A 12,430-nucleotide genomic window follows, 5' to 3' on the forward strand; every position below is an offset into this window, starting at 1 on the left:
TGATGTGTTTGTTATATGTGTGTGTAATGTTCATGTGTGTGTGATGTATTCGTGATATGTGTGTATAATGTTCATGTGTGTGATGTGTATGTGCATGTGTAGGGGATATGTGTGTATGTATGTAATGTGCAAGCATGTGACTAGTTTGTGTATGCATTGTGTAACAGGTATAGTGTATGTGTGTGATGTACTTGTGTGTGATATGTGTGTATGTGTGAGTGATGTGTATGAGTATGTCTGTAATGTGTGTGATGGATGGATGTATGCATGTGACATGTATGAGCGTGAAGTCATATATTTGCCAGAGGACATCTTTCCAGAGTCAGTTCTCTCTCCACCATAATGAGTGGGGCCGGCCTCTCCTTTCTGCTGCCATGCTGCACACTCCAGTCTGGCCAGCCTAAGAGTTTCCAGGTAATTATCTTGTCTCCTGGCGTCAGCTCTTCCAGCTTGCTTGGAAAGCATGGTCACCATGCTCTTAACCACATTGCTGTCCTTAGGTCCATCTCTTACACTTCCCAGCTGTAGCTGCACCTTCCTGAGCCTTGATTGCTAGCCACAGAAAGACAGTAATCGCATGCAATTTACAAGAGGTTCAGAGGGAGTCAGTAAGACAGTGCATATGAAACAGCCAGGCCAGCCCTGGGCCCATGCAGAATGAATGGGGCAGCAGCAGTCTATGGAGTTAGTAAGTCCTGGCCCACCAGATTCTTAGCCTGAGCTGGGTCACTGCCTTGGATTTGAACCTCTTACTTCTGGTTTAGGCTGATGTCCGAGATGAAGAAGCCCTATACCAAGCCTTCCAGGGGGTGGACTGTGTCTTTCACGTGGCCTCCTATGGCATGTCTGGAGCTGAGAAGGTGAGACTCATATATACACACCCAGAGCTGGGCAGAGTGGTGTCCAAGTCCTGTCCACCCACCACACTCTGATATTTGAGTATTGCTTCTTGATCTTCACCTCCTCTAGAGAAGGACTGGGCATCCATGACATCAAATACCAGTTCTGGTACCTTCCACCTGTGACGAAAGGCAGCTTAGCCTCTCTGAGCTACTCCTTCCTCATCTGGAAAGGAAGGACACCTCTGTGGCTTATGTCACAAACTCTAGAGAACACTGTAGCAGTGTCTACCAAAACATCCTCCATTTGACTCAAACTATTCTTATTTATATATTCCTAGCATTGCTTTTAATAACAAGATACCAGAACTAGCACCGTGGTCCTTTAGTTATTAAAGTAAGACGTAGCGAGCATATCATGAAGTTGTACCCAGCCATTCAAAAGAATGAGGAGACTCAAAGGGGTTGATATCCAAGCAATTTCCAAAGTTTAAGTTAATGTTTGTTTCCCCTACTCACCTTAAAAAAGAAAAGAAAAGCTGAGAGCCAACAGGATAACTCAACCAGCCATCTTTAAGCCCTGTACTCTAGAGGCAGAGGCAGGAATATCTCTGAGCGTGAGGCCAACCTGGTCTACAAAGTAAGTTCTGGAACAGTCAGGACTAAATAGAGAGACTCCGTCTCAATAACACCAACTTAGCCAATTAAAGTGCCTACTGCCAAGCCTAATGACCCCAGTTTGACCCCCAGAACTCACATGATAGAAGGAGAAAACTGACTCCCACAAGCCTTCCTCTGACCTCTACCTATGAACCATAGCACCCACATACATGAACACACACATGCACACACAAAACAAATAAATAAGAATATGATAAATGTTTTAAAGCTAGGATAACTGTTAGGTATATAATGATGTTAAATACAGGTTTTCTGTACAAGCATATGAAGCTGTTAACAGCAGTTCTCTCTGGAGAGGACAGAGGAAGACTTGGCATCAGGAATGTGAAGGAACTTTTCTCTTCATTAGATAGTCTTTTTTATGTATGTCTGTGCATCGCAAGTGTGCCTGGTGTCTAAAGAAGTCAGCAAAAGGCATCGGATCCTCTGGAACTGGATTTACAGACAGTTGTGAACTGCCATGTGGTTGTTTGGAATCGAATCCAGGACCTCTTGGAGAGTAGCTAGTACTCTTGACCCTTGGGCCATCTCTGCAGCTTCCAGATATCTTTTCACTATTTGAATTATTTTTAATGTTGTAGCTGCTTCCACATTAAACAAAAAAAAAAAAACCTGCTACAATATGAATAGACATAGTTTTGGCTGGAGATGCAGCTGAGTGGGTAGAATGCTTGTTTAGCGTACCCCCTGAGTTAGATCTACCCACCACATAAACCAGGTATGGTGACGCACACCTATCATCCCAGCACTTAGGTGGGAGAGACAGGAGGATCAGGAGTTCAAGGTTATCCTTATCTGTAAAGCTTGTTTGAGGTCAGCCTGGGCAACATGAGACACACTGTCTCAAAGACAGACAGACAGACAAATAAATACAGCTTAAAAATGCAGCACATCACTTTTCCCAGTGACGTTAAATAGGGTCTTGACTGTATTGTTTGCTGGGTGCCTGGCACACAAGGACCCACCATTGTAGTCTCTTTCTTTGTTACACTCCTGTTCCCTTCTCCTGGACACGGCCATACCACCTCATTTGTCTCAGAAAACGAGAGACAAGTTTGAAGTCACTTATCTGTGTCCAACTCTATACCAGCCCCTGTACCCTATACCAAGTACCCCTCAGAGAGAATCCTACAGACCGTGAGCCCAGCCTGTGGCCTCAGCCACAAGGCAGAAGGCAGTACGTGACTTCCTATCTCCCTCTTGTCTTTTAGCTACAAAAACAGGAGATTGAGTCTATAAATGTCGGAGGCACCAAACTAGTGATTAATGGTAGGCCCTCAGAGTGGAGTGTGGCCTGCTGTGTGATCCTTCCTCTCCTGTCTCCTGCCACTGGCCTGGCTCTGGGGTGGAGGTTGGGGATGGGGCCACAGAGGCAGGACCCCCTGCCCTACCTAGCTTGTACCAACTGAGGCCAGTGGGAGGTAGATTATCTTCCTTGTGTACAGACCGGCTTGAACACCAGCAGTCTTAGCATGTCTGGGGCTCAGGGTTAAGGAGAAAACTGAAGAAAGTCACTGAGGTATCAGATAGAAGTTCCTTGTTGGGTCCTCTGGAAACAATCTAACATTGACCTACACTTTTTCCAGTTCTAGAACATCTTTTTTGTCTGTCCCACCAAGTGTACCTTTTCTTCTTACCTGCCCCTGACAAGGTGGCCCTGGGGGACAAAGACACACCAGAAGGAGAAATGAGAAGCCCTGGCCCTCACATCCCAAGTTGAGGGAAAAGGCTTTTACCTCCCAGGCAGCTCTGGATTCTAGGAGATCTCTAATGGTATGGGGTGGGAGATGAAGACTGGATAGAAATGGGTGGATTTGCCCACAGAGGCCTTTTTGAGCACCTCCTTAGCAAGCTCCTTGATCACAATCTGTGTGTGTGTGTGTGTGTGTGTGTGTGTATGTGTGTGTGTATCTCCTGCAGTCTGTGTCCGTCGGCGGGTTCCAAGGCTCGTGTACACCAGCACAGTCAACGTGACATTTGGCGGGAAACCCATAGAACAAGGAGATGAAGACTCCATCCCATATTTCCCCCTGGACAAGGTACCAAGTTCTGGGAGGGAGGGGGCAGGGTGGCAGGTCTGGAAATGACTGCCCAAAGGACAGGCATGGGTAGAGCTAGGTCCACCTTTTCACTCCGGGTGCATCCCAGCAGGCTGGACTCCCAGACTGAGTGGTCCAAGTTTTCTCCCATCTTAGCTTGTCTTGCCGTGAAAGCTTCAAAACCATATAGACCTGGCCTTGATCCTCACCCAGCCTGGCACCCTTCACCTCTGTGTCAGGATGTGTCATATACTTGGAACCTTTGTTTCTTCATCTAAGACTGAGAACACCATAGAGGTGGTTTGTGGAGAGCAGCAAATGAGATTGTGTGTAAAAATGCCACAGGAACACCAAAGAATGACATATAATCCATCACCCAACCTATCTATATCCAGTATCAGTGTCACAGGCCAGACATTACAGACTGGCCAGTTGCCTCCCTGAGCCAGGACTGTGCAGCCATAGTGTCGGCCATGCCCAGCTAGGTTGGCATTGCCAACAATATCACCGAGCTCATCTGGTGGCTATGTTCTCCTTGTCCCCTGGCAGCATATGGACCACTACTCTCGAACCAAAGCCATTGCTGACCAGTTGACACTCATGGCCAATGGGACACCACTCCTAGGTAAGTACCATGGGGACATGCTTATAACAAGCATGCCTGCCCACTGCTGCCTCTCTGAAATGTATGTCTGAGGCCATATCATTCCAAGTGACATCTCTCCATGGTCTGGGCCTTTGCCCTTCAGTGTATTCTGAACACCTGCATGAGCCTCTTCAACCAGGACACAGCCTGGACTGTAAGGACCCATGTTTGTGGTCTGGTTAGGGTCCAGGCTTGTGTTCTGGTGAGGAAAAGCCTTTGACAGCCTGACACTTGCTCTCTTTGCTGTCTCATGGGAGTGGAGTTAGTTTTAGCAGTCTTCTTTAGCCTTATAAATATGCAAGGAGCTATAGCTCTTTGGAAGGGACCATGCAAGTGAGAGGCTCTTGCACTTCACCTTCAATAACGTTCCAGAAAACATCTGCCTCGGCTGTCTCCCTTCACTCCCTCCTCTGGCTACAAAGCAATAATAGAACAAGAACAGTCCATGATTGTGTGCATTCTTCATGTCAGGCCCTATTTTGCATACTAATTTCATATGCAAAAGGTTCATTTAACTCCATATCATTCCTGAGGGGGAGATGGAATTTAGGCATCCCTGATCTTCTCCACGGGAGCCAAATCCATTCTGACAATTTGCTTATTATAAAGCATTGTCACCACCTTTCTAAAGGTAAAAGAAACCGGCTAACATGGTCTCATCTACCTGGGCCTACTGGCAAAGTCCTATCACCCCAGCTACTCAGGAGGTTGAGGCAGGAAGATCACAAGTTCACAGCCTGCCATAGCTGCAGAGTGAGCTCAAGGCCACCCTAACCTTGCCTCACAAAAAGAAAAGAGGAGAAAAGAGAAGAATGAAGCTCGGAGACAGTGCTTGCTCAGCATAAGCCTGTGTTTAACCTCTAGTACTGTAGTTCTCAACTTTCTTAAACCTGAGATCCTTTAATACAGTTCCTTATGTTGTAATGGCCCCTAACCATAAAATTACTACTGCCTAACTGTAATTTTGCTGCTGTTGTATATAGTAATGTAAATATTTGATATGCAGGCTATCTGATATCCCATCCCCAAAGGGATCACAACCTACTTCTCTAGTACCACAATTAAAGACAAGTTTGGGAACCAATTGGATTTGGAGAACAAGAGAGGCTTGAAATTATAGCCTCCAGTTTACACACAAGAAAGCAGAGCCTGGATAGCTGGCTTCACTCAAAGTCACACAGCGCTGTGTGGTAGAGTGGGACTTTTAAGCCCAGGAGCATCTTAGCACTAGAATCCAGCCCTGAGCCACCGTGCTACCCTAGAGGCAGCAAACCAGGTCTCTGCATTGAGCTTTCTTCCCTACAATACTTCTGGTTTTGCTACCTGGCCTGTCAGTGTTTGACCTCTGACCCTGGTGTGCATATACCGTGTTTCCCCAGGATCTGATGCAGCTGAATTCTCTTCTCTGCCTTTTTTCCTTCACATTCCTTTTCACCTACTGCTAGGCCAGACACCTAATCTTCTGGCTGGGAATTATTTATATGCACACCCCCAGCTTTCAATGCTCAGAAGAGTCATGGATACCCTAGGTCTGCCCCTCCGTGACGTGGCTACCCAGTGTCCCTCTGGCCACCATTGGCAGCAACCTGACCTCCCTCCACCATGCCCCCAGGGACTCAGAGTTTAAACTTAGCTATAGGCCACAGAAAAGCTCAGTTGACACCTGCCTTCCAGGAGGCCAGCCATGGTCACCAGAGGTGATTACTGTGGTCTGTAATCCAGGCTAGTCCTGAGATGGCCCTCACTTGACTGGCTGCCAGAATCCTAATAAGTAGGTCACAGTGCCCTGTCAGTGTATTGTATCCTTTTGCACCTCCTTGAGTTATTGTCCTGCAACTCCCACGGTGGCTTAGAACATTCTTTTGCTATCTGAAAGCTGGAGCCTCGAGTCTTGGTGTTGGCTAGTATAGAGGGTCCACCTCCCTTTGAAGGCTCTGAAGAAGAGGCCCTCTTTGTCTCCTCCAGCTTCAGATGGCCCCTGAATACCTTCATGTGGCCTCCTTTTCTTCTGTTGGTCTCTTTTAAGACACCTGTAATTGGATTAGGCCCAGAGGAAAATCTACAACGATCTCAACTCACCAATATCCTTAATTAGAACCTTAAAGGTCCTTTTACAAACACAGCCGTACTGGCAGGTTCTAGAATGCAAATATCTTTTGGGATCCAATCTAACATCTACGCGACTGGGCTTCATTGTAAAGGGAAGGGTGTTTAGTAAAGATGGAGACGCCGACCCTGTCATATTTATGGGGAAAGGGAATGTACAATAGAAGTGTCTGGAAAACCGATTTGTAGAAGAAAAATAAAACCAGCCACCTGGTTTAAGAAGGACAAATCATGAATAGCTCAAGGGCTGGTAGGAGCTGATAGCCAGTGCCCTCAGGGTTTGTGAATACTGATGATGCTGAGAGATACTTCCAGGTAAGAGCATCCTAAGAACGCCACCCATAAGGACCTCTGTGGGCAGGCGGCAGGGGTTGGGAGGGATCCCCAAGGAAACTGGGCTGCTGTCAGTACAAGATATTTCTACTGGGCCTCCCACAAAGAAGCAGGAGATGTAGATGGCTTTGTCCTCCCATTGTCATTGGCTGTGGCCCCCTACCTCCATATGCCACTCCTCTGCAAGCCCCTGACCCACCCTCTCTTTGTCCCAGGAGGAGGCACCCTCCGCACCTGTGTACTCCGTCCCCCAGGCATCTATGGTCCTGAAGAACAGAGACACCTGCCCCGGGTGGCGGTAGGTCCTCCCAGCCTTCCTGTGACCAGAGGCAGAAGGAATCAGGTTGACGTAGTGTGCATGCTGATTGGACTGTTGCAGCTCTCTGTCACTGCATCTGTCTAGAGGCAGTGTCCCCAGTCAGAGTTTATGCTGGGAGGTCACCCTGATGCCCACCAGTCCATAGTCCCTTAACCCTACCGGGCACAAAGCTTTTAGTATACCATGCAGGCCTCATTTCAAGCTGGGGAGACCCCAGAAAAACTCTCATGTGGGTGCCCTGAGGATTGGGCAGTTCATCTCAGTCTGCCAGTGAAGGTTCTTCATGCCAGAAAACTCTAGAAAATCTGAGTACTGAGAATATGTCTGCAGGGAGTTCATGTCCTCATAGCCTGGTCAAGGAGACAGGCTGCACAGTCATGACTTCAGCATAGTGATGGCTGAGTAGAGAAAATGGGCCTGGCAGGAGAGATCCAGGAGGACTTCCTGGAGGAGAGGATGCTTGTGGTGTTTGGAAGGAGGAAAAGGGAACCCCCCCCCCACATACACCCCCAGAAGCTGAGGTAAGCAGAGGAAGGGAATGCCAAGTAGAGGAGCAGCTTGCACATGGACCTAAACGTGAGGAAGGCTAACCAGCGAGAGGTCCCTGTGGCTGGAACTAACCGAGAGTGAAAGGCCATGGTTGCTACCGGAGGGCATCTGGGGAGTGCTGTTTGGGCCTGCTGCTTCAAATATCCCTCTGCTGAGTTCTTATAGGATACCAGGTCAACTACAAGGACTTCCCCCTTGCCCCCTCACCCTGCTTAAATACTTACTGAACTACTACTATGTGTTCGGTACTGTTCTGGTTCAGGGCCAGACCAGCAAACAGAACAGAACACTCCTGCCCTCGTGTGGCTTGTGTTCTCACACCAGGAGATAGATTAAAATAAATACACATGCTGAATTAAAGAGTATTGGAAGGTGCCAAACCCAAAGGGAGAGAAGAAGAAGTAGATGGACAGAGGGGACTGGGCTCCGGGGAAGTCGGAGAAGCTCCTTGGAGAAAGCAGAGTTTTAAATCTCCCAAGGGAAGAAGGAGTCAAGCAGGTCAAGCAGGCTTTTGGAGGAGAGCCTCCTGACAGGGGGCAACTCCTCGAAAGCCCTAGGATTGTCCAGGTGGAGACAGACAGCCCTGGGTCATGGCAGCACAGCAGGAGAGGGGTCCGTAGAAGGAGGAGCTGTAGAGGAACAGGGCCAGGTCTGGGAGGGCTTCGGGCACCAGCTACCCTCCAGTGTTTATCATCACAGTCCATGTGGTGCTCTGTATTCATCAGAACAGGGGCAGATATGGTGGTACAGAGTGAATGGACAACTGTTATTCATACAGAATCCATGCAGAGGCTGCTGTAGTCCCCAAGGCGAGATAAGGGTGGCAGTCGGGGAGAAAAGTAGTTGTTATTCTGAACAATCATAAAAATCGAGGCAGCTGGGTTTACAGCTGGTTTGAATGTGAGGCATAAGAAAAGTTAAGAAGCTCAAAGGTGGGGCTAGAGAGATGGCTCAGTGGTTAAGAGCACTGACTGCCCTTCTTAGAGGTCCTAAGTTCAATTCCAAGCAACCACGTGGTGGCTCACAACTATCTGTAATGGGATCCGATGTCCCTTCCTGAAGACAGTGACAGTGAGGTATGAAACAGATAAAGTCTTTCAAAAAGAAGAAGCGCAAAGGTGGGCCAAGGTCAACTGTGAGACAAGCAAGAGCTGTCCAAAGGACTTGGGACATGGGAGTTGGGAGTCTAGCCTGTGAGCATGTATATAGAGCGTAAAACCATCCATCCAGGTGAGCCTGCACTGACACCCCTTTCCCCATGCCAGAGCCACATCAAGAAGAGACTGTTCATGTTCCGGTTTGGGGATCGCAGGACACGAATGAACTGGGTCCATGTGCAGAATCTGGTGCAGGCACACATGCTGGCGGCTGAAGGCCTCACCATGGCTAAAGGCTACGTGGCTGTGAGTGTCTTGTGACGTCCCTGCCCCTGAAGGTTGCAGCAAGGAGGAGCATGCCCACAGGAGGCCCAGGGTCACCGGGTTGGGTAGAAGCGTCAGAGAGCATAATCAGCTCTTCACCGTGACCCTGTGATGTCACAGCTTCCAACTGAAGCAGATCACAGTCTTCACCATACTCATCTGGCTGAAGAAATTGAAGTTCAGTGAGGTTGAGTGTGTCTGTCAGAGTCACACAGCTTGTCAGTAAACTCAGGGCCACAGTCTGTACCCCAAGAAGCCAAATTCAATCCTTTAGAAGCCAATTAAAAGAATCAAGTTAGCCCAGCACTCAGGAGGCAGAGGTATGTGAATCTTTATGAGATTGAGGCCAACCTCATAAAGATCTACAGAACGAGTTCCAGGACAGCCGGAGCTACACAGAGAAATCCTGTCCTGAAAAAACAAGAGTCAAAAGGACCCAGTGATCCCCTCCAGTCTGTCTTGGGGTCCTGAAGTGAGATTAAAGTTTAAATAGAGTCCCTGGAATATGAAAGTCTCCACAGTCATGCTCAAGGTTACTACTTGGTCCTCAACTGTTAGGTGGTCTGAAAAGCTGTTACAATTGAATGAATAGAGATAAACTCACCTCTAGCTGGGGCCCTTACATTTTCCCAACATGAGACCCTAAAGAAATTCCATTTTTTGGGGGGTGTCCATTGTTTGAATATTCTGACAGTCAGATTGGCAGACACCTGGCCCACAATGTCAGTGTCGGTGTCTCTTTAGAATACCATCATTTCTGGCAAGCCACTTACAGCCTTTCATAGAGAGTTACCCTGTCGTTAGCTCTGTCAGACCACATACTGCTTTACTAAGGTGTTGCCCAGGTCTCTTCCCAGAACTTCTCAGGAGGACAAGAGGGCTGAAGCAGCTTCTGGGAGCCATGAGAAGAGGGCTGTGGGCAGACACCTGACTGTACCTCTTCTCTCCTGTCACCCTCAGAGCGGGCAGGCATACTACATCAATGATGGAGAAAGCGTCAACCTCTTTGAGTGGATGGCCCCACTGGTAGGTGTTCTCCTTCCCCATCCCCACCCCTAGCCCAGAGTGAGACTCTCAGTCCCACCCTCTGTCCTGGCATCCTTTCCTTCCACCAAACCCAAGAATTTACCTTAGAAAGCCTGTCCTATTGACACGTGCCTGGCTGGCACTGGGTACATCTGAAGCTAGGCTGTGACTGCCCCTTAGTAGTACCATGTGTTCCTGCTTTTGTCACAGGCCTTTCTAAATTTGTCTCCTGACTCACACTGATTCTGGCCATCTGAGTCTTCTGTCCTTTTTTTCAATGGGACCCAGGGCCCATGCTAAACAAGTGGTCTACCACTGAAAGGCAGGTTTGCTTGTAATCCTGAGGCAGGTATAGTGGTCACCAGATCCTGGAGGGAGGAGTATGGTCTCTGAGAACCCTGACCTCTCTCAGCAACCCACAGTCTCCTTTAGACCAGGCCCATCTGGAGAGTGAGCACAGAAGCCCAGGCTAGAGGTAGAGGAGTTAGCTTGTACTGCTGTGCCAGTGGCAGCTCTGGTTTGCTCTATTTAAAGAGCACTTTTCGGGGCTGGAGAGATGGCTCAGTGGTTATGAGCACTGGCTGCTCTTCCAGGGACCTGAGTTTAAGGCCCATCACCACATGGTAGCTAGCAACTATCTGCAGCACCAGTTCCAAAGGATCCAATGCTTCCTTCTAGCCTCCACAAGCACCAATCATTCATACAAGCAAAACACCCATACATGAGAGATGGAGCCATAGGTTCAATTCCCGGCACCAACATGGCTGCACACAACTTTCTGTAACTCCTGATCCAAGGACCCAATACCCTCACAGAGATATACAAGCAGTTAAAACATCAATGAACATAAAATAAAAATAATAAATTTAAAATCAAATACTCAAGCTGGTGAGATGCCTCAGTGGTTAAGAGCACTCACTGACTGCTCTTTCGGAGGTCATGAGTTCAAATCCCAACAACTACATGGTGGCTCACAACTATCCATAATGAGATCTGATGCCCTCTTATGGGGTGTCTGAAGACAGCTACAGTGTACTTACATATAATAAATAAATAAAAACCTTTGGGCCGGAGCAAGTGAGCTAGAGCGAGAGGGAGAAGGGAAGGGAGAAAAACACTCATATATGTAGAGGTCTTTTTGTAATTTTTTTAAAGTTAAAAAGCACTTTTATTCAGATGTAACTTACAAGCTATGCAATTTACCTACAGAAAGGATACAATTAAATATAGTTTTCTTTTTAAAATCATATTCAGAATTATACAACCATCACCATAATTAACTTTAAAGTAGGTCTTCATCTTCAGAAACTAAAACAGGCCTGTACCTGTTTGCAACACGGCCCTGTATCAATTTACCCTCCAGCCCAACCTACAATAGGCAACGTGAGTCTTCGTCATCTCTATTGTCCTGCCTATGTTGGCTGTTTCATGAAACGAGTGGCCTTTTGTCTGACTTCTTCCCCCTTAGTTTTCAAAGTTGACCCATGTTGTGACATGTATCAGGTAGAGACTTCATTCTCTTCCATTTTTTTTAATGTGTGTATGCCTGCACCTGTGTATACAAATGTACATGTATGTAAGTACACATGCCATGCATGCTTGTCAGAGGACAAGCTCTGGAGCCATTTCTTGCTGGGATTACGTCACTGTGTGCTTGTGTGGAGTTTCTGGGCTAACCAGTTACTCCAGGCTTAACTTCCCATTGAAGAACTGCCAGAGTGTTTTCCAGAGACTGTAGAACTCCTGTCTCCCCAGCAGTGTGTGCGTGTGTGTGTGTGTGTGTGTGTGTGTGTGTGTGTGTGTGTGTGTAGTGTAGTGCTCCCTTTCTTTCCAGCCTGCCAGCCTTTATTAATTTAGCTTTGACTTGAAGAGGTTTTATCCAGGTGGACAGCTCCATTCACTCTCTGCAGGCCTGTTTCTTCCAGGGCTGCCTCTTGGGCTTCCTAGCACATCTGAGTTTTATCTATTTTTCTTTAATAGTACAGTCAATTCTGGAAGGGAAAAAAATCAGATTCTATTTAAGAACCTGGGAACAGGTTCATGTGTGGGTGGATATAGTAAAAACCTAAATGATGTGAAAGATTCTAAGTTTACAAACCTGCCCTATGCCTGGCAGTGGTGGCACACACCCTTTAATCTCAGAACTCAGGAGGCAGAGGTAGGTGGATCTCTTGAGCTCAAGGCCAGCTTGGTCTATAGAGTGAGTTCCAGAACAGCCAGGGCTACATAGGAAAAACTATGTCTTGAAAAAAAAAACAACAAAATAAATATATAAGAGAAGGCTTAGCAGATAAAGAGTCCCAGAGTTGCCTAGCCTGATCCCCAGAACTATGTGGTGAAAAAGAGAACTGATTCCAAGAAATGGTCCTCTGATTTCCCATATCTCTCTCTTTCTCTCTCTCTCTCTCTCTCTCTCTCTCTCTCTCTCTCTCTCTCACACACACACACACACACACATACACACACACACA

General features: G+C 47.4%; 1 protein-coding gene across 1 annotated transcript in view; it reads left to right on the forward strand.

Moving 5' to 3' along the window:
• The window catches only part of Sdr42e2 (short chain dehydrogenase/reductase family 42E, member 2), a 19,739-nt gene that overhangs the window by 1,479 nt on the left and 5,830 nt on the right, over nt 1-12,430 (forward strand). The window contains exons 3-9 of the mRNA XM_028764314.1: nt 765-860; nt 2,732-2,789; nt 3,441-3,559; nt 4,109-4,184; nt 6,860-6,942; nt 8,778-8,915; nt 9,894-9,959. Coding sequence (XP_028620147.1) covers nt 765-860; nt 2,732-2,789; nt 3,441-3,559; nt 4,109-4,184; nt 6,860-6,942; nt 8,778-8,915; nt 9,894-9,959 — 636 coding nt within the window. The remainder of the gene's footprint in view (nt 1-764; nt 861-2,731; nt 2,790-3,440; nt 3,560-4,108; nt 4,185-6,859; nt 6,943-8,777; nt 8,916-9,893; nt 9,960-12,430) is intronic.

This window comes from Grammomys surdaster, unplaced genomic scaffold, assembly GCF_004785775.1.
Source record: "Grammomys surdaster isolate TR1022 unplaced genomic scaffold, NIH_TR_1.0 142, whole genome shotgun sequence".
Lineage (NCBI taxonomy): Eukaryota > Metazoa > Chordata > Mammalia > Rodentia > Muridae > Grammomys > Grammomys surdaster.